This window comes from Papaver somniferum, chromosome 5 (assembly GCF_003573695.1).
Source record: "Papaver somniferum cultivar HN1 chromosome 5, ASM357369v1, whole genome shotgun sequence".
Classification (NCBI taxonomy): domain Eukaryota; kingdom Viridiplantae; phylum Streptophyta; class Magnoliopsida; order Ranunculales; family Papaveraceae; genus Papaver; species Papaver somniferum.
In genome coordinates this window covers 4,936,088-4,958,416 of record NC_039362.1, presented here as the reverse complement: position 1 = coordinate 4,958,416, position 22,329 = coordinate 4,936,088, and the positions used below count along the sequence as shown (strand labels likewise).

General features: G+C 36.0%; 3 protein-coding genes across 3 annotated transcripts in view; all 3 read left to right on the top strand.

Moving 5' to 3' along the window:
- The first annotated feature begins 6,934 nt into the window (after positions 1 to 6,934).
- LOC113280924 (fructokinase-like 2, chloroplastic) lies at positions 6,935 to 10,367 on the top strand. Its single transcript, XM_026529536.1, has 5 exons — positions 6,935 to 7,099; positions 7,617 to 7,927; positions 8,090 to 8,994; positions 9,327 to 9,798; positions 9,915 to 10,367. Exons 1-5 carry the CDS (start codon positions 7,059 to 7,061, stop codon positions 10,142 to 10,144), a joined length of 1,959 nt encoding a protein of 652 aa, XP_026385321.1. The 5' UTR covers positions 6,935 to 7,058; the 3' UTR covers positions 10,145 to 10,367.
- A 165-nt stretch (positions 10,368 to 10,532) lies between these two features.
- Positions 10,533 to 16,107, top strand: LOC113277230 (ankyrin-3-like). Its single transcript, XM_026526374.1, has 10 exons — positions 10,533 to 10,651; positions 10,767 to 10,950; positions 11,046 to 11,177; positions 11,474 to 11,649; positions 12,066 to 12,161; positions 12,737 to 12,862; positions 13,392 to 13,544; positions 15,115 to 15,285; positions 15,525 to 15,604; positions 15,926 to 16,107. The coding sequence occupies exons 2-10, from the start codon at positions 10,824 to 10,826 to the stop codon at positions 15,957 to 15,959; spliced, it is 1,095 nt and encodes a 364-aa protein (XP_026382159.1). The 5' UTR covers positions 10,533 to 10,651; positions 10,767 to 10,823; the 3' UTR covers positions 15,960 to 16,107.
- Positions 16,108 to 18,588: 2,481 nt separating this feature from the next.
- LOC113280921 (ankyrin-2-like) overlaps positions 18,589 to 22,329 on the top strand; it is a 14,584-nt gene continuing 10,843 nt past the window's right edge. Inside the window, exons 1-3 of the mRNA XM_026529532.1 lie at positions 18,589 to 18,770; positions 19,297 to 19,396; positions 20,893 to 21,138. Coding sequence (XP_026385317.1) covers positions 21,018 to 21,138 — 121 coding nt within the window. The 5' untranslated portion in view covers positions 18,589 to 18,770; positions 19,297 to 19,396; positions 20,893 to 21,017. The remainder of the gene's footprint in view (positions 18,771 to 19,296; positions 19,397 to 20,892; positions 21,139 to 22,329) is intronic.

The following is a 22,329-nucleotide window of genomic DNA, read 5'->3' as shown; positions in this document are numbered from 1 at the left end:
ATCCCCCAACGTTGATCTAATATTTGTCTCCAATGTATTGCTGATCCAAGAGACCAGCATCGAATGCACTGCAATCCACTCCTCTAACTCCTCAGGTTCTGTTGGTTCTTTGACGGTTCCATCAACAAAACCAAATTTTCGTTTGGCTATCAATGATCTTCTCACTGCTCTAGCCCATTCATCATAGTTTGCTCCCTTTAATACAATAGGTGTGATGATAATCCCTGGTCCATCACTTGATCCCAGATGATATTCTGGTTTCTTCTTTTGCATGTTGTTTTCTACCTCTTTTCCTCTTTTAGATGATTTTGTATCATCCGCCATGTTTACTGTTCTAGGGTTTATTCGTGTTAATCAACTCTGGCTCTTGATGCCATGTTAGATTTTGTAAAACACATATATCAAAATAGTTTCGTGTTTCATTCCTCCATTCAATCTGCCTCTTATACAAGATATACAACCCTAGAGTTCGACCTTACAATGGACTGTCCATAACAGTTGAATCATTGGACTGTCCATCACAGTGGAATCATTGGACTGTCCATAACAGTGGTGATAACTGTGAACTGAGACTGTGAAGATGGGTCTTGGGTCTCAAACTGAGACTGTGAAGATGGGTCTCAATCCAAGAGTCTCGAGCCCATAAATATAACTCTCATAATAGATGCTATATGTAAAGCTGCGCGCCCTGGATAAATTTTGCGCTGTTTAATTATTTTGGTGCTGATGTCGTAGGAGTGTTAAGGTTTATAAGGTAGTGCGAGTATGTGAACATTGTTGATGGTGCTGTCTATTTAAACAAATAAAACAATTGTAAGTTCTCAGATTATTGAAACAAGCCCCTACCCAGTTTATATGCATCGGGATATGATTGTAGTATATTAAATATTTTTTATATATATGTGATGCATTCATAATTTGGACATTTTGCTCATGTATTAGTGGAAGCTGATCCAGCTGAGATCAACTTTAGACATGAGGAAATTTCAGTTGAGAGAGATGGTTATAATATAAACTATAAACGGTATGAAAAATCTACAAATTAATGTTGCAGCACAGGACTCATGATGTGTTTCACTGCATATTTAACTCGTTGCTTCGAAAGAGGAGGGCTAAATAATACCTGCTAGTTCTCTATTAGATCCTTCAACGGCTCTTGTACTTGAAAAAAATTGATAGAGTACTTAAGGAAAGTCTTCCGATAAAGGGATAAGATTTTTCAAAATAAAGAGAAGAACATTCAGAAATGCCTGAACTAAATAAGATAAACAGTTTAAAAAAGATTAAGTGAAGAAGTCACATGATTATACCCGTGATACTAAAAAAGACTGTAAACGAGAAACTAGATGAAGCAATAATATTGTTATATTTATGTGGTGGCGATGTGATTTTCATTGATTTCCTTTCGATTACAAAACAAGTTTGTATATGTACTTCCTTTAAATAAATGTTATAAAACATTGTTTCCTAGGATAAAATCAACATCTATAACTTACACATAATCAAGTGACCAAATACAAAGATTATGTTGATGTCGTATTTACGAAGTTCCAAAAGAGAAGCGTTTATACTTTGTAACTCAATAAATTCCTTGACTCTTTGATCATAATGATATGACCAAGCCTAACCACTAGAGTATTGTACATATACATCTTCTAATGTTATGTTTTCAATATATTCCGATTTGAAAGATACATTAGGAATGGAAACAAGATCAAGTCAATATTAGTTTCCTCAAGTGGAAGGATGATGTCCTCGTTGTATTCGTTACTTCTTCACATTCTTCAGGTTTTCGGAGTAATACTTTTGCGTCTCAACATTCCTAGAATTTCTAGTCTAACCTAAACGAAATTGACTCTAGTATTTAATCAAGCGACTCTAGATGAGTTTTGATACTATAATATGACAACCAAACTTGATATACCAACGCTTGGTGAGTTCAACCGAACTATGCTCTAACAACATCTGAGAATTGAAGAGCACTGAGAAGAATGATTTTCTTACATTCTCCAAGCAAGTTTAGCCAAAAAAAACTCGGTTCAATATTTTTGATTATCTAATGTTTAGACCCCCTAAGTCTTTAGGGAAAGCAATGCTCTTCCAGCTTTTTAAAAAGGAACCTTTAGCATTCCCTTTTTTCTTCCACCAAAAATCTCTCTGCACAACATCCATTTTATCAGTGATTTTCTTTGGCATTTTGAAAACTGCCATATGGTGATTAGCTAGAGATCCTAACATTGATTGAGTCAAGGTTGTGTTACATGTTTGGTTAAGGAAAATAGATTTCCAAGTAGCAGGCCTATCTAAAACCTTATGAATTAGAGGAAGGAAAAATTCATTCTTGCTTCTATGAGGTAAAAGAGGCACCCCCAGATATTTATCTTGGAGCCATGTTAGGGTTTAGATGGAAGCCAATTTATTTATATAAACTCTACGATTATATCTCTAATAATGATTTGATTGATAGTAATTTCTCTTCATATAGCTTGGCGTTTAATCCTCTATGTGATTTTCTTGATTATTTATGCTTTTCAATTGATATTTCGTGCTTTGGTTAAATCCCTTGACGTGATATGCTTTAGGATTGATATGTAATGCTTTAGAATCACTACCCATGAAGCGAAGGAAGTTACAGTGGAGAAACAATATTTTAGAATTTAACATACCATCTTCCGAGACATGAGATTGATTTCGATATTTGTCTTGAGTAATAAATAGAAATTAGTAGAGTTTTATATGATTGAATTGGTGGAAATCAAAAACCCTAATAACTCATTCCCATTTTGTTTATTGTTAGAATTGTTATTATCTCATTTTGTTCTGAATTTCTTAAATATAGAATTTGATTATTTAGTTTTTGGTATTAGTTAGTAGTAGTATTTTCACACTCCTCGTGGGAACGACATATACTTGCCATTGTCTACTAGTTAGATATTGTGCACTTGCAGTATATTTATTGTAGGTTTCTGAGCATATCAGTTACCTCAATTTCTGCAGCAACTTCTCCCAAGAAAGATATATCATTTAAATGCAAGTTTACTATGAACTCTCCCTCTAGTTGTTGTCATCCTCTCGCAAGTACAAAAGAACAACAATAAAAGCAACATTTACCAGAGAAAGGTTGAATCGGTTTTAACTAATGCGTGACAATAGAAAAAGTTTAAACCAAAAACTCAGATGTTATGCTAAACACAACTTATGTAAACATAAATTGATATAAACATATTGTGACTTTTCACACATGAGTTTTAATCGTATCACCTTATGATCCTTTGATAAATCCTACCTAAAAAGGCCAGAACTTAATCCCGCTAAATCAAAAAGCCACACAACCCATAAGGGATAACACTCTATGAGATCGAAAATTGGGTTCATAAAAACCGAAACTAACATCTCATAATCCGAAAGCAAATAGCATAAAATATAATCATTCACACAAGCTATGCAATCGGAACTATCAAATAATGAAACAAAGATTATAAAATAAATTTTTATTCATTTATAATAATTGATAGTTTATTCGAATAGACCTTATACAAAATATTGAAATAAATCAACTATTTGAATAGTCTATTCCTTATGAATAAGAAGTAGATTACTCCTTATTTTTGAACCACTCTTGACAATCATGGCGTAGACGAGGTCTTAGGTATCCTTCCCCACTCCAAAACTCTGTGTCAATATCTAAGATACCTTGTAGAGTTTCTGTATCCTTTCGATGAGTGAAGGCTAACTGTTTCTGAATACAGTTTAGTGGATTACCAATACGCCTCATATAACTCATGAGATCTTCATGCGTATTATCAGATACTTGTGAAGATTCACAAATAATTTGTTTTGTCCTCCAACCATTTGATTTATGGTTCCCTTAGTAACAACTTTAGTATACTTCAAATCAATAAAATTGTCACCCATTCCACACTTAGATCACTACCAAGGTCAACATCGATGGTTTTTTGAACACATTTGGGATTTGGCATAATCTATGTTGGTGATACGTTTATCGAGATTTTAATCATATTCGTAGAGTCAGATTGCTTCAAACACATACTTGTTAGGTCTTAAACGTGTTTGCTTGCTTTGATACCAATTGAAAACGCGGGGGTACCAAAATACACCACCAACTTTTTCGTAGGCAACCTGTATGGACAAACTTAAATATAATTCTGAGAGTTCAACTTAATGAATCTCAATTAAAGAATAATATTCAGAGTTATATATGTTTCTCTCACAATCAGAAAGTTTACAGAGACAAGTCCGTGAAACTGATTTGTGTGTGAGAGTATTTGGGTGATTCCAAAAATCAATTTCCAAAGTAATCAATCAAGTCGTATCCAACAAACAAGGATTGATGTATCTACTTTGATTGATTAATGCACAACCTGTGATATTTCAATTATAAAGGTAAACAATATAATGCGGAAAAGAAATAGCACAGACACCAGAATTTTGTTATCGAGGAAACACAAATGCAAAAAAACCCAGGGACCTAGTCCATATTGAACACCAAACTGTATTAAGCCGCCACATACACTAGCCTACTACCAATTAACTTCAGACTGGAATGTAGTTGAGACCGATTTAAACCCTCACAGCAATTCAATTACAGTCGCGTTCCTTACGCCTCTTGAATCCCAACAGAACAACGCGCAATTGATTCCCTTAGATGACGTTTTTATAGCCTAAGAATTGCCTCAACTCAATTGAAAACTTTAAACCAATCTGCCTCCCACATATAAGCATATATATGTGATTTTATTTTTGATCGTAGATCAATGTGATTGGAAATCAATAGCAATAGACAAAGTCTAGCTAACCTCAAAATCCGGACTTATACAACCCGAGGTGCAACTTAGATTATTATTCACCTCACAAGTATTAAACTCGTGGAATCAACAAAGTCTGAGTCGAAGAGAACTTTAAATATTTATATTTATATTGTTCAAGTGAGCATCTCAACAATCGAACAAGATCAAGATACTCGAGCTATCAGATAAACAATAGTTGGACCTGGCTTCACGAATCCCTATGAAGTATTTGTAATCGCTAGACCCTAAAAGGGTTTTAGGAAGAGGACGACTCTAGTTTTACCACTAGGCACACCAAGAAAAGTAGTGTCCGGATTCAAAAATCCCAGTTGTTTGAGGTTCCCCTTTTATAGACATTCAAAGCATATATTGTATTAGGTTTAAGCTAAGATAGCTTTGGAACCAAGCAAACAATATCCACCGTTAGATGATCTTTGAATCTAATTAACATAACAAGATATACACTCTGGTTATGATGAACCGTAACCGAACTGTGTACATAGACAACGCTCATGAATGGCAAGTCGATAACTATCTTTCAACCCTCAAGATTAGGTGTACTCTAACCGTGGATAGCCATACTTAAAGTGCTAATTTAAACCATCCACAATGGGTAAATAGTCTAGCATATATGTTATAACTCGCAGTGGACACGATCCGAACTAAGATCATCTCATATTTATGCTATAGATGAATGCCAAATATAGCATTCACAAATGGTAAATGTCATATTTAACCCGCCTCGTTCCGAAAATGAGCCTGAAAGACACTTTTTCTCAGAAACAGTTTAGTGCACAGACTAGAGGATAAAAACATTAGGCTAGGTTTGAGAACTAGCTCATCACGAGGATGACAACAAGAGGATGACTTTGATAACTAGCCACAAACCAACCTCATAATTAGTCTAGCATGACGATGATTATCATATATAGTCCGAAAATAAAATAATTAACTACTAGGAGTGGTGATAACAAACCATCAACAAACCAACCTCAGATACAGTCTAGCATGACGCTGATTATCAGAATTAGTCTGATTATCTGTTTATCAGGTCCAAACTATTGTTCCCCTCTCTCCCCTCTCCAACTCCTTGTTCTTCAACAAAATCATCATCAACAACCATTCTCTGCTAAGATCCGGTCCATTTTCGACAGGATCTGAGCAGATTTCTTCATTATTTCTTGCTAGGTTAGTTAGTAGTTTTAACTTGGTTTTTATTATGTTTGCTACTTATATACAACGTTATGGTGGTTTTATCTACTCTTTTGAGGTTTATCTACGCTTTAATGGTTGTTATTTGTTGGGTTTTAAGATCAATAGTGATGCTCTCCAACGACGAAATCTTCATCTTTGTTGTCCCAGCGACGAAATCTTCATCATCAACTTATCTGGCAACATAATCTTCATCGATGATTTTTTTGATGACGGAAGCTTCATCATTAGTTACAAGAGATTAGAACAAATCACTCCTATTTTTGGAGCACGTCTTTTTAAAGAAGAAAAGCAAAGTAAATGGTTGGATTTTAATTCCGGGAAAAACCATTATTCCCCTGATTTAATTGGATCTTATACATACTTGTATTTGTCTTATTCCGGTAATTCTTCTTTTTCTCTTGTCGAATTTCTCGGTATTATACTTTTACGGTACGTTCTTGTTACTTTGTATTTTCTTATTTTCGATATTGTACTTTTACGGTACGTTCTTGTTACTATGTATTTTCTTATTTATTTTCGATCTTAACTCGTTGTACTTCGAACTTCCGTGAATGAAAAGGTTCCTTCTTTCAAAAAATAAATGAAAAATAATAATAAAAAATAAAACAACAAAAATGAATCCAAAGTTAAACATAGGTTTTAGTTTAGCTTTTACCATGCACACCACACCATGTCACCATGCACAGCCCAAGAGTCTCGGTTAACCCGAGTTGCCACATTCCTAGCAGTACTTGCCTTCTAACTTTAAGCTGGATAAGGTTCCGCAATGACCAAAATATCCAGAGTTAAAAAGGACATCCTGAAGGGCGTATGTTGTAATTTGATATGCCATGGTGACTTTTTCAGTCATTTGAACTGATAAAACCTTGTACAGTTTTTTTCTCAGCTCTAAAACCCTCCTCTCATCTTCTTCTTCCTTCTTCAAAAAAAATAAAGAAAGCAATTTTTTCTTCTTCTTTCTTCCCTGTGATAATGGCGTAAAAATGTTGAATCTTTTAAGTTGCAGCAGACTCATCAATTAAATCACTTCCTCTAATGGCTTCTTTCATAATCTCACCCACCTTTCTATTACCCAGGTCTGTCTTCTTTTCATCTCTTTTTTCTATTAATTGCACTCACTGCTAATGTAAACTATTATCCAGGGAAAAATAAACAATGGGTTTCATTTTAATTCTGAAAATTTGTGGTTTTTTGATAATTTTGTTGGGATTTCTGTATTTGATATTTGAGGATGTTTTGAGTACTACCCCATTTAGGGTAAGACTTCCAAAAGCATGATTTCATATGTTAAAACTTATACATATGTATAGCAATAATTGAGGATATCATCTTATCCCCTGTGAATTCATTTCTGCTAGTTCATGGACTATACGTGTTTGTTCTAATGCCAGCCATGTCTGGTTTAGTTTCTTTTGGCCTATTTTTTTTTTCAAGCATCAATTGGAAAATTGAAGAGAAATTGGCAGTCAGGATAGAACTTATCTTAATTTTAAGGACCATTACTAGCTAATGGAATGCTCAAAATCTATCATCTAGATGCACAAGGCTGCCGTTATATATAATGGTGTGATTGGTTCCTTGTTTTTTTTGTAGGTGGCAGTCAAAGTCCCCTATCTTAATAACACCAAGCTTTGCTCGTCTTAACGACTTCAAATCACGAAAGGCGTGCTGGTTCCTTAGAGCCGTTTCTAAAAAGAAAACTGTAGAATCAGGAGTTGAAGATGTAGGAAATGTTGGAGACACTGAAGTGGAGAACTCAGTTAAGATTTCTAAAAAAGCTCCACGAAAAAGTAAGAAGAAAACAACTTTGGAGACTCAGCAAGACCCTTCTGCATCAGCAATTGTTAGTGATGTAGCTGAAGATGACGATACTAAGACGACTGCTAAACGTACAAGAAAAAAAGGTACTGTGTATCTATCATCTGTAGTTCCTTTCAAATCTGGGGACCAATTCGCTTTATATGTTTTCGATAGCCATGTGGTTTCTGTCATCCCTTCTTATTTTTTTGATTCTTTGAAACTTGACCTCATTGATAAGCTCATGGAATAAATCAATCATTATACAGCTGCAACGTCAATCCTTGGCTCAGACGGTGAGACCTCTGAGAAGAAGGTCACTCGGAGGAAGTCTAAAAAGAAGAGTGATGAAGGAAGTGATGCAGAAGTTAGTGATAATGAGGAACCTGTCAAGAAGGTCAGGCAAAGGAAATCCAAAAAGAAGATCGAAAATATGGATGATCAAGGAATTGATGTAGATCTTAGTGATGATGAGGAACCTGTCAAGGTCAGTCGAAGAAAAACTAAAAGCAAGATTGTTGACACGGATGCTCAAGGATCTGATGTAGAACTTAATGATGACGAGGAAACTGTCAAGAAGGTCAGTCGGAAGAAGTCCACAAAGAAGATTGACAATTTGGATGATGAAGGAAGTGATGCGGAGTTTAGTGATCATGAAGACATTACTTTCACCGCAAACATTGATGATGACGACGAGGGTGACTTAGATATTCCACGAGGTGAAGAAGATGATATTAGTTTTTCATATAGCTGGCCCCCTCTTGTTTGCTGCTATGGAGCCGCTCAACATGCCTTTATACCATCTGGCCGGCCGGCAAACAGACTCATAGACCAGAAGATCCATGAAAGGTTGAAAGACGCATTGTGGGCACCAGAAAAATTTGTAAGGGCCCCTGGCAGTTCAGCAAGTAGTGTCTCCGTGGCTCTTGCAAAATTAGGTGGCAGAGTCGAGTTCATGGGGAAACTTGGCGATGATGAGTATGGTAAAGGCATGCTGTATTATCTGAATATGCACAACGTGCAGACTCGATCAATTAATGTGGATTCTAAAAGACTTACAGCAGTATCACATATGAAGATTAGTAAAAAGGGACGGTTGAGAGGGATGTGTGTAAAACCATGCGCTGAAGACTCGTTATCAAAATCCGAAATCAACATTGATGTGCTGAAAGAGGTAAAACAACACTTTCCTATCCTCAGAACTTTAAAAAATGGTTCACATTTTCTCTTTGCAGTAGTTAATCTGAACTTATATCCGCAATTGCTGCTTCAACTTTTATAATGCTATTAGTTGTCCAATCAGAATCTGCCATGAGTATTTCTCTAGCCAAAGGCCTAAATCGTTTCCTGGAAGTTCAGGAGTGAAATTAAATATTAGAAATGGTAAAATCTAGCAAAGTATGTTATGGATTTAGGTTACAGTAGTGCTTAATATACAAAGTTTATTTTCAGTTTTAAACACTTAACTAGGATTTAATCACCTCTAAGACCCATCTATCTATGCAGGCTAAGATGTTCTACTTCAACTCGTCATCACTGCTGGACAAAGACATGAGATCTACTACATTACGGGCCATTAGAATTGCGAGGAAATTAGGCTCGGATATTTTCTTCGATTTAAACCTTCCATTACCGTTATGGAAGTCTAATGAGGAAACTAAGATGTTTATACAACAAGCCTGGAATCTGTCTGACATTATTGAGGTTACCAAGCAAGAACTTGAGTTTCTCCGTGGGATGAAGCCTTTAGAGAAATTTGATACCAAAGACAACGACAAGATTAAATTTGCACATCATAAGCAGGACATGGTCATGCCTCTTTGGCATGAAAATCTGAAGGTTTTGTTTGTAACAAACGGGACTTCTAAGATTCACTACTACACCAAGGATAACAATGGCTCGGTTCATGGAATGGAGGATCCACCGATAACCCCCTTCACATGTGACATGTCGGAATCAGGAGATGGTATTGTGGCAGGTATATGTTTCTTAAAACCTTTCTTTTACCTGGCAAGAGTACGTCGTCAGTTTAATCACTTTCTCTTTGATTGAGATTTTAATTTGCGAACAACTTGTTTTTTTATCAATCTCCAGGACTCATGAGAATGTTAGCAGTCCAACCGCATCTTATGACCGATACAGGATACCTAGAGAGCACAATTAGTTATGCAATCGACTGTGGGGTCATTGATCAATGGTTATTAGCACGAACACGTGGTTTCCCTCCGAAAGAAGACATGGATGAAGATTTATGTACCGATGAAAATGGCACAAGATCGATAACACACAGGCAATATCGAACACTAGAACCTGCAAGTAGTTGATTTAGACTATTAACCAAATTTTTGTAGATTTTTGTTGTTGTAGTTGTTTTCTTGTTGTTGTAGTTGTACTCAGTCACAGGCAGGGATCTTAATCATCCCTTGTAAAAAGAAGAAAAAAGGAGTGTATTTGTCTCATCTTCTGTTAAGGGTTTAGAAGGTGTAGAATTTAGTCATTCCATGTAAGAAACCACCAATTTTTTGAAAGTATTGCTGTTCATGCCAATTTTCAAGTATCTTGACTGGCAGGTTCTTTACTCACTTTTTCCTAAAAATAAGTTAAAATTATAAAATAGACTGTACTAACATTTTGATCAGTTTAGTTTAATAATTAGTAATAATAAATAAATGGGAGAAAGATGCTAGGGACTAAACAATACAAAATAATCAAGAAACTTTCCCTTGAGGCTTGAGCGCTATTCATCTTCTTCCTCCAGTTCCATAGAGCTTACTGGAGCCTTGTAGATCAAAACACTTTCCGGGAAATGGATTGTCGTGAATATCGTGATTGTATGTATTCTTTACTCTTCAATAAAACCCTGAAAACAAACAATTACTAGTTTCAGTTTTTCTGTTATCTTTTTTCTTTTTCACTTTCAGTTGTGAAACGTGACACTATTCTCAGGGCGGATTAGAATTGATTACAAAATATGATGATGGAAGAGGATTAGCAAACACAGTGATGAGTGTCAAAGATGATAATGGAGTAGGAGTTATCCATTTTGCTGCTGAAGAAGGGAAGTTGAATGTTCTCAAATACTTGATTGAAGAATTGGGACTTGATGTCAATATGAAAGATGATGGAAAAGGTATATAAATAAATGGAAGAATAAATAAGTCGGAGCTTAGTTAAAAGAATGGGGGGACTTGATGTCAATTTACTGCTAATTGTGTTGTTGGACAGGTGACTCTCCATTGTCTCATGCAGCACTGGATGGGAATATCAACACTGTTGATTATCTACTTGGAAAAGGTGCTAATCCTAATACACGCAACACCGACGGTGCTACTCCTCTGCATTATGCTGCTCAACATGGTATATACCACATATCTAACATTTTAAAACATTTGTGCATTGTTTTCAAAACTTTTCTCATGTTACATATATGGTTTCTTAAGATAAAGGCTGAGGTTTCTGCTATAACCATAGAAGAATGCTCTGTCGTGCAACAACATATTTCTTGCTTTAGTACTCTAAACGACTCTAAAGTTCTTGCTTATGTACCATTGACGTTATGTTTTTCTTTTTTTGGATTCTATGATGATTGTTTTTTATCTATTCTGCATCTTTCTCTTTCGTGGGCATAAAACTTAATGTGAGATCGCCTGCAGGATTCACAGAGATACTCACTAGATTACTATCCAGAGGTGTTAATGTAAATGGTTCATGTGAAGATGGCACACTGACACCTCTAGCAGTGGCTGGTGCTACACTGTCACCCCTAGATATGGCTGCTAATAACGGCCAACTCGAGGCGATACGAATTTTGTTGGATCACAATGCAGATGTAAGTTAGGTTACTTGTTGTTCATGAAAAACATGTGCACTTGTTAATAATCTACATTATTAAACCCTATCTGTGTTTCTTATGTAGTTCATCTGTTGTGCCGCTTATACTCAGAGCTTGACATTATGTTTTCGGATATGTTTTGTTCTTTTCGTCTCTAGAATTATTATAATTTAGTGAGTACCGGATTAAGGAATTTCGTTCAACTTTATACTCTAATGAGGGTTCTAATTATCCTTTCACTAGAGCGCAAGTAACTTGAGATTAAAGTTAAGGCAGAATACTCATTGGCAACCATGGTTAGCATCAATAGAACTACTAATAAGGATCTCTCTCTTTAATATATTTATGTAACCGTGTTATTTCTTTTCCAACTATATGTAGCTCAATAATATAGCTTCCTTTTGTCTATGCAGCCTAATTTGATGTCTTGCCGTTCGTATACACCACTGACAGTATCTGTTGTATCTGGTCGACCCCAGTCATTACAATGCGTCGAGCTTTTACTCGAGGTACCAAATTTGATCACCCTGTGACATGCCTGCCCTTGGGAGTTTTCTTAGCAGTAGCTGTAATTCTGTTCTCTCTTTATTGATTATAGTGTTCCAGAAGGCTATTCAATATTTACCTTGTGTTTTTCATTTCAGCTTTTGATTTTGGTTTATTGTTTTCAATTCCTTCTGCGGTAATAGAATTACTTCTCTTTGCTCACATATTACATAAATCTAGTCGTTTTCACATTTTTATAGTCTTTCGTCTAAGTATATCAGTGTCTGGGATTGCTAGTATCTTGGATACTGAAATTAGCTGGAGTTTTGTTTGATGCATAATTAAGATGTCAGTGACTTGTGTAACCATTTTGTATACAGTGTATATAGAATGTGGGTGATTTTGGGAGATTCCAGAGATCACACAATGTAGGTTTTTAGGAGATCCTGTCACCAAAGTACAAAACAGATTTGAGATTTAATAGATGCACAATAAGTTTTGAATGAAATAGCTGCTTTAAACTTTAGCAAGTTGGTCTAGTACGATACTTGATGCTTGCATATCATGAAAAACTTTCTACCTCCTGCTATCTTTGTAGGCTGGTGCTGACCCTGATGGTGGATCATATGGAGTAACACCTCTGATAATTGCAACACATAAAGGGTTAACAGAAATCATCAGGCGCTTAGTTCAAGCTGGTGCTGATCCCGATGTTACAAATTGTGTAATGTTATTTAACCTTTACATATTCCATCTTTAATCTCTACATGCAAGCTCAGTACATCCGGATGACATGCTTTGTTGAATGTATTACCGATGTAACATGTGCAGATACTTGAGGAAAATCTCCTCGCCATTTAGGTGATCCATGAAAAGATCAAATCGTTTTTTATTGCCGGTTAGAATGTGTTAAGACTGTTCATCCATCATGTGATCTACTAAATTAATAATTAGGATACTAATACACCGCAGTATGATAATATTAATTAAGGTCCCATTCTGGTGACACTTCTAGATATTGATGCGACCTTATGACTTATGTCGTGCACAGATGAATTTTATGCAAGGAAACAACCATTTTATTAATGCTTATCTAGGCCCAGCTTTCTGAATCTATAAAATGGTATTTAAACGTAGATCTTGCACTTTTGAATGGTGGATTTGCTTGTGTTTGCAATTTTTTTGACAATAAATCCTAAATTCTCTTTGGTGTATAATTCGGCTAAAGAAATTCAACTTTGTTTTTATTACAGTTTGGACACACGCCATTAGAAATTGCCGCAGGCAAAGGTAATCATCATGATGTTGAGATTCTTTTCCCTGTTACTTCTCGTATTCCAGGATATATCGACTGGAGCGCTGGTGGAGTAATTACACATGTACATTCTGATCAAGCTAAGGAACAGGTGCGCAACATATAACTTACTTCTGTAGTTTGAAACCAAATAAGGGCGGCCTTCCTTCTATCATTGTTACTTAAACATTAGGGCAATCTTCCGGTGTGTGCCTCCAGCTATTTGTGAAAAATATGGGCTTAGAATTTGACTAAGTAGTACACATTTTAAATGTTTACAAAAAAATAATCTTGACTCGGTACTTAGAATCAACTGGCCCACGTTGGGTCATTTTCGCCTCATGTTTCTCCCAGTATTAAAAGTTGGACTCATTTCATTATGGCAAAAATCTTAACAAATTAATTTCGTCTGAATGCATGTAAAACGCTAAGAAATAGTTTGGCTCTCCAATTTAAGCCACGAGTTGCGTATAAGGCAAGTTCAATGTGTATAACTAACTAACTTGCATTATTGGTAGACCCTTGGTAACCTTTGCAACTTTCGTCTTTTCCATGGATGGAAATGTTGGAATTTCAGCTCCTTAACCTTCATGCTTTAGCACTAAACATCATATAAAAGCTAACTACATATTGAAATCAGACTTGACCCTAATATTAACATGCTCAACAACATACCGGAAGATTGCCCATAACACAAGTGTGATTTCTATCATGTCATAGCTGCTGTTTTTGTAAAGTTTGTTGCATACATATATAAAATTTGTATTAATAACTGTGAGGTCCTTAACTTTGAAGTGGAAGCTGAAAGCCAAGGAGAAGTTTCAAGAGGCAAAGGTAAAAGGCGCAGAAGCATTTAAGGAACATTTAAGAAAAGGTACTCACAGGTACCTTTTCTTTTTAACATGACTATATCGTTTGATGGAGATGAACCCTGAATTACATAATGATGATGCTTTTAGTTGAATTTATGACGGTGGATTCATTTTAACCTACATAAGTTTTGTTGCATTATTGGAGGTTCCAATTTGAGTTTTTTGATATTTAATTGACTAGTAATGTATGTTCAGCATTCTATCGTAAGTAAGTCGTTGAATAAACTCTGTTTGACCTCTCTATCCCAATTTCTCCTTCCGAGAGGGTTAGAAACTGCTGCATAACCTAGCGGCCTGGTCTAGTCTTAACTATTTAGTTGCTGAACAATATTAGTCTACGGCTGAACAATATTAGTCTACGGCTGGAACTTTTTCGTTAAGTTACACATCCATTTTCTTCTTTCAAATGGCTGTGTTTTCAGTAGCTCCAATACTTGAAGTCGTATTTTGGTTCAGTGTAAGGTTGTTCTCACTATTTTAGATCCCCTGACACAATATTTTTCAGTTTATTGAGAATATATACTTTCGTTGATTCAATCAGGCTTTTGGTGTTTGTTCGAGATCTACTCATTTTCTAAACTCTGTTGAAAGATTTAACTATTTTTTTTCTTCTCACGAGTTTCTACCGGATACTGCCTTTATTCGATGAACTTAATACCCCTCTATATTAATTCTTTTACCTGGTTGCTTTTAGTGACAATTGCTATCTCAATTTCTCCCATATTTAATTCATTTTTTTTCATTCTTTCTTATGTTATGTGAAGCAACCATCACATAACTTATGTACTTTGTTTTATGATGCGAACATAGGCAAGCGATATTGCTCCTTATGACGCAAATGTACTTTCTAACCGGAGTATGTGTTGGGCCCGTGTGAAAGACGGCAAGTCGGCTTTAGAAACTGCCAGTAAATGCATATTGCTAAGACCAGATTGGCCTAAGGCATACTACCGGGCTGGTGTAGCGTACAATTTACTAAAAGTAAGTGTTTTCTTTCTTTCTTTCTTTTCCTTCCTTCAAAAGAAAGATAAAGTGAAATGTATTTCTTGTTTCGTGTTTCCGCTGTTTATCTTGCTGCTTCTTGGTTTTTTTCGCAGCTAATCTCGTTATTGGTTCGTCTTTGATTTTTTAGAACACAAATTCTTACTCTTTATCAAGCAAGAGAACAAAAAAACGCGGACAGTGTTTTCAATTTTCATTTGTTGCATTCTTTATTGCAGAGATACAGATGTGCGCAAGAAGCCTTCCTCGAAGGTTTGAAGTTGAGTCCTAATAACCAAGAACTTAAAGATGCATACAGGTTCTGTTCTACTACCCGTCTACCCCCTTAATTTTGTTTTATCGATATTAACCTTGAGTTCATGTTCTGTCTCATCACAAAATGAACTTTGAAGTCACATCTGGCAGTCAAAACCCGAGATGGTTTATCAGATTCAAGAAGTAATAAAAAAAAAAGATTTTTTTCCCTATTTTTTACTTGATAGACCAACATTTTCTCGTTGGTTTTATTTTTTGAGCCAATTATGTTCCCAAGTCATTTACTTCAAGTGTGGCCGAGTCTCTTTTCCCGGTGATATTCATCTGGTTGTTTCTTATACTGCTTCTTGCTGCTTGGCTACAGGGAAGCTGTTGAAGCTCAGTTGAACACTGCATGACATGCACAGTATCTTGTCTAGAAGAAGATGGCTATGTCATTTTTTTTTTGACAACTTATGTATGAAATTTACTTCACTATGTCTATATGCACAGGTCCTTTTATCAGGTGCCTTTCTCAAGACACTCTTAGAAACAAGTCATGACAAATATATCCAACATTAATGTACCACAAGTATTTTGCATTCTGTTAAAAAAAAATCGAAAACTCTTAGAGCATCTCCAAGAGAGTGTGAATCTATTTATTTTTATTGACACGTAGGATTTTAGAGTCCCGTTTGGCATAAATCCATCTCCAACAGTAGTGTCCTGGAAGTTAGGAGGGACCAATTACTAAATATGAAGGTGTTCAAGAAAGTGTTATCTACACCTCTGGTTGCACCTCCACGTCATGGTTTTAACCAATTTTCTTTTAATTCTAAGGGTTAAATTTCTCACTGTTGGAGACGGATTTTTAGATATGAGGTCCTATATTTACTCTATGTATAGACCCCATAAATAAAAGGACTAAATGAAAAATCCACGTAGGATTTTTTACACCTTCTATTGGAGATGCTCTTAATGTGTCATTAGTGGGGCCCAGAAGTGACTCTCTGCTAACCCCAATGGGCAGGGGCCATCCTTAATGTGGGGAGGTTGTTTTAGTATTGTTTAGATGGACGGTATGTGTAGAACCATTCTAAAGAAAATGTTTGCCTGACATTTTCACGATTTGTATGGGCTGATACCAGATTATTAGGGGCTGATACCATTTCACATTGGACAAAAAGATCTTAAATGATCCTGATCGTTGGATCGGCTAAATGGTATCAGCCCCTAATAATGGTGGTATCAACCCATATAAATCATGGATATTTCGATCTCATCATTTGATTTTTTTTTAGTAGTATTATTTATGAAAGGAACACAATAAAAAAATTCTAACACTTTAGAAGAGCGGGAAGGTGTACCAATAAGGAAGCAATCCTGAAATTTCCATGGATATGGATAGCAGGGCCCTGTTTAAATCTTTAGTATCCTCATGCAAAACTCTGGAAAGAGTGCCCAAAATTAAACTCCATGATTGAAAGGCATTCGTGCCATGATTATAAATAGGGTATCAGATTATTTGGGATCAGGGATGGACCCAAGATCATTTATAAGGTAGGGCTAGTGAATGGGCTGAATTCTCATAACATACAGATTACTCACTCTAAAACTAAAATTTATATCAATCTCCTCCGGGCTATAGCCCCCTTTAGCCCAGTGATGGGTCCGTCAGTGTTTGGGATGCACTCAAACAAGACCAGCTCGAAAATGTTTTGTCATACATGGACTTGGATACCATCCCCAATAGTCTAGTAATAGCAATGTTGGCTGTCGCATAACTGAAAGTGGTAACACTACCACTCTTGGTAACATTTTAGATCAAGTTTGAGTTCTATTTCCCAAGTAATGTCATCTATTTTGGAATGTTTTGTTTTTTGCTGACTCCACGTCTGAATCTGATTCGGCCTTTTACTAGGCTCGTGTCAGATGTCAGACCGTTGATTTTTTCTTTTTAAGTTAGATCTGATTCGCTGACTTAGACCTAATCCCTGATTCAGACTCATTTATATTAGGGAATAAAATGTTCCTGACTCACATTTTTTAGTCAAATCCGGCTTAGAATTGAGTCACATGAGTAAGGTGATATCCGCCAAATTCGCCTCAAACAAACAAGGTGTTAGCCCGTGAAGTCATCCCCGGACGGTTTCTTTTTATTTTTTCTAGTTACGGGCCAACAAATTAAAAGCCCGAGTCTGAGATGTTCCTACCCTTTTCCTCGTATAATCACCCCCATTAATCTCCCACTCCCAGGCAGGCAGCACATAAAACACCAAGAACAGAAAAACGAGAATAGGGGTGTAAATTGGGCCGGGCCGGGCATCCCGACCTATTTATTAAATGGGACGGTATAGAGCGGGCCGGAACATCTCTTATCCATGAAATTAAAAGGACCGGGCGGGCAGGGTTATTTATCTACAGTAAGTACACATGGCCTACTCAAACCTGTTTTGTAATTTGGGCTCGGGTGGGTAGGGCAGGGAGGGCCTTGAATATTACAAACAAATATATATTATACATATATATTGTTAAAATAAAAAGAAAGTAGTAATAATACACAAGTTTTACTTAAAATTAATAATCAAATACGAGAATTGAGATGAGAATAAGATAAACCAAACTTCCTATAATTTTTCCTGAATTGAATCATCAGAAAAGGAAAGTGCCTTAGATTTTGCTTAATATTTTCTCTATATGGTTAACAAAATTAGACTCCTATGGAAGAAAAGTTAAGAAATACATATGAAAACTATGAGGGTTGACTGTATTAAGTATATGTACCAAGTATATTCTAGGATAAAACAAAATTGGAACAGTCACTTAGGCTAGGTAAATGAATAACACTGGCGGGTAGCATTGACGGGATAATAGGGAGGGTATTGGGCCGGACAAAAAAATTTGAATTGTGACTTATGCCAGCCCTCTTATTTAAATGGACTAGGTCGGGCCAGCCCATAAAGGTCCACGGTCACCCATGGGCTGTCATGGGACAGGGCGGACGGTACTTAGCCTTGGGCTGCCGGGCAAAATTTACACCCCAACGAGAAGAGTTATTGAAATCGAAATTGAAGAATTCATCATCTGTTGTATTCTGTTATCTGAATCGTCTTCTAATGGGATTCCTTGAACATCATAAGAAGTTTATAGATGCTACTGAGAAAGGAATCAAATGGTCTAACTCTGATGTTCAATCTTTCATCTCTATTGATCCTATCCATGGACCTGTGGTATGTTACTCCTCTCTCTTTTCCAACCATACCAATTTATTCTTTTTTCATCTTTAGATTCATCAAAATTTCTCATTATTTCGGGGTTTTTCATTTCGTTGGTTTTAGGTTTTGTAAGTATAAAGGGAATTAGATGTCTGTGTTTTTTAGGTTTTTATCTGATCTTGACATGTTTGTGCTTCATGTCTGTGGTTTAGACACTCTGTGAGTTTTCTTATGAAATGGTGACTGGTTGTGAGAATTTGATATTGAAGCAACATTAGACTAATTGATTCTACGTAAGACATGTTACACTTGAAATTCCATATAATGTGATTATGATATGACATGATCTACTTAGAAGATTATGTGAGATGATATGGTCTACTTAGAAGATTATGTGAGAACTAAAATTTTACATCGGCTGGCTAAATATTGTTGTTAAGTTTTATAGTGACTGAATGGATTAGATTTGTTAATGCCCTAATATGATCCTTCCTTTTTGTTAGTTTTGAAACTAGTTTGTTAATTTTATTTTCACCTTCAGGTGGAAAATGCAAGGAAAGCAGCAAAAGTAGCTGCGATAGGAAGTGCTGTTGGAGCACTTCATTTGGGTGGAACTGCCTGATATTCAAAGAGTCCTCACGGTACTCTTCTACCTCTACTGTTTTGAATACCAAATATTCTGTTCTACTGTTTTAAGACTCCTAGTAAATTTTGAAAAACTAAAACGAGTTATGAGAAAATAGAACTACTGGAACCTTATTCATTTGTTGTCATCTTGTAGCTATTCTTTTCACTTTCGGTTGACATTAGCTAATGATTATTAGCGTCCTGTTGTCGCTCTCCATACATTTGTGTGAGTGATATCTAGCATCCTTTCGGCATATTTTGTGACCTCAGATGTATTCATTCTATAGAAATAGATGGCCAAGGTTTGGCCTGCTCGGCACTGCTGTTTCTTGTATAGATTTATGTGGCTGCATGGAAATGTCCTGCATAAGTGTTGATTTTGCGACTTCCTTGGTTTCTTTTTGTACCCATAATGTATGAAATACCGATGTTATAATTGGGGATCTGAGATTAGGATGAAAAACAAGCTGTTTATTCAATTCTTAAATAGTCAAGTGGGGGTTTAGCGACTTCCTTAGCTTCCCTTTTCTACCATAATGTATGAAATTCCGATGTCGGATTTTCGGGGATCTGGGATTAACATTGTTAAAAATTAGCTCTACTCATAAGCAGTCAAGTGGGGGTTTCACGACATCATTACTTTCCTTTTTCTACCCATAATATATGAAATTCCGATGTTGGATTATGGGGGATCTGGGATTAACATTGCTAAAAACTAGCTCTACTCATAAGCAGTCAACTGGGGTTTAGCAACTTCCTTACTTTCCTTTTTATACCCATAATGTATGAAATTCCGATGTTGGATTAGGATTAACATTGTTAAAAACTAGCTATACTAGTTTATTCAATTCAAAGGGTTGTTCTTGCTATCACTAGATTTTGTTTTACCCCTTGGTTGGTGTAGTTTTGGAATATGATCGCCGTAGTAAGAGTACAAGCTTTTTCTGTTAAGTACCATGTTTGCCATGCTCACCTGCCAACATCGTATTTGAACAATTGCGTGACATTGCGCTGAAAATTAGATCTCTTGAACTGATCAGTAACTATGCATGTAAGTTTTGAAACTTCGATTAACCAGTATGTTCAGTTGAGTCCCTTAGAGGACTCTAAATGTAGCGGATATTCTTAACACTGGAAGCGATTAGGTTGAGTTTGTTATTACTGTTGGGATGAATATTGCATTCAAAACCATTCAACTTGTGTGCATTGCCAGAATAGTAAAAAGAAAGAATTTGAATGTAGCTAGTAAGAGATGGGATTTATGTATTGCTGCTTCAACTTTTGTAATGCTGTTAGTTATCCAATCAGAATCTGCCATGAGTATTTTTCTAGCTAAAGTCCTATATCGTTTTCTGGAAGTTCGGGAGGAAAATTAAATATTAGAAATGGTAAAATCTGGCAAAGTATGATATGGATTTGGGTTATAGTAGCGCTTAATGTACAAAGTTAATTTTCAGTTTTAAATACATAACTAGGATTTAATCACCTCTAAGACCGTCTATCTATGCAGGCTAAGATGTTCAACTTCAACTCATCATCACTGCTGGACAAAGATATGAGAGATTAAATTTGCACATTATAAGGACATGGTCATGCCTCTTTGGCATGAAAATCTTAAGGTTTTGTTTGTGACAAATGGATTACAAGATTCACTTCTACACCAAGGATAGCAATGCCTTGGTTCATGGAATGGATGATCCACCTATAACCCCCTTCACATGTGACATGTCAGAATCAGGAGATGGTATTGTGGCAGGTATATGTTTCTTAAACCTCTCTTTTATCTATCAAGAGTACGTCGTCAGTTTAATCACTTTCTTAGCCTTCTCTTCTATCAAGATTTTAGTTTGCAAACAACTTGTTTTTATCAATCTCCAGGACTCATGAGAATGTTAGCAGTCCAACCGCATCTTATTACTGATACAGGATACCTAGAGCGCACATTAAGTTATGCAATCGACTATGGGGCCATTGATCAATGGTTATTAGCACGAACACGTGGTTTCTGTTAGTTATTGGCTCGATTTAGGAAACACCTTATTTTAGGAAAGACCAAACTGATTTCCTAATTCAGTTTGCAAGTCACTTTAGAATATGATTTTTTTAGGAATTAGTTCTCTATTTAGGACTTCTATTTCTAGGTGGATTCTAGATTATTCTTAGCCCTATAAATAGAGGTGTAACCCTTTGGTTATTGTATCTCAGCCTGAATTATTAGAGGTGTGTGAAGAAATAATTTGTCTATTCTCTAAGTATTCAATAAGAAGTATATTTGCTACAGTGGAGTAGACACCTTGCTGAACCACTATAATTCTGTGTTTTTGTTTAAATTTCGCACTAGTTTTCTGTTTTCTGTGTAAAGATCTTGGGGTGTTTAGGAAGTAGCTAATCCTTAAGCATAACAAACTGGTATCAGAGCCAGTTCTAGGGTTTCGTCTAGAATTAGCTTGTTTGAAGTCAGGAACAGAGTTTTGAAGGTGAAGATGTCGAAATCGATGTCGAACGCAAAGTTTGAAGTGGAGAAGTTTGATGGTAAAAACAATTTTACCATGTGGCAATGTGAAGTTCGTGATGCTTTGAGTCAGCAAGACCTAGAGAATGCTCTATTAGAAGCAAAACCTGCTGCACCAGAGACGGATGTTGAATGGACAAAGATGAATCGTCAGGCTTGTAGCACAATCTGTTTCTGCCTTACGAAGGATATAAAGTACGATGTGATGAGTGAGAATGTAGCTTTTAAGCTGTGGAAGAATCTGGAAGATAAGTATGTAGTAAAAAGTGTTTCAAATCGAATCATGATGCAGAGAAGACTTTTCAGATTCAACAAAAAACCAGGTACCTCTATGGTTGAACACCTCGCTGAGTACAATAGATTAATTGCTGATGCACTTAATATTTATGTGAAACTCGAAGATGAAAACCAAAACTTGTTGTTTTTTGGCGTCTC

Bases quoted from the DNA above. Each gene is read 5' to 3' on its own strand.
- LOC113280924 (XM_026529536.1), top strand. From the start codon at position 7,059: ATGGCTTCTTTCATAATCTCACCCACCTTTCTATTACCCAG. The intron at 7,100-7,616 runs GTCTGTCTTCTT...TTTTTTTTGTAG, and splicing joins CCCACCTTTCTATTACCCAG to GTGGCAGTCAAAGTCCCCTA. The intron at 9,799-9,914 runs GTATATGTTTCT...ATCAATCTCCAG, and splicing joins AGGAGATGGTATTGTGGCAG to GACTCATGAGAATGTTAGCA.
- LOC113277230 (XM_026526374.1), top strand. From the start codon at position 10,824: ATGAGTGTCAAAGATGATAATGGAGTAGGAGTTATCCATTTTGCTGCT. The intron at 10,951-11,045 runs GTATATAAATAA...GTTGTTGGACAG, and splicing joins TATGAAAGATGATGGAAAAG to GTGACTCTCCATTGTCTCAT. The intron at 11,650-12,065 runs GTAAGTTAGGTT...TTGTCTATGCAG, and splicing joins TGTTGGATCACAATGCAGAT to CCTAATTTGATGTCTTGCCG.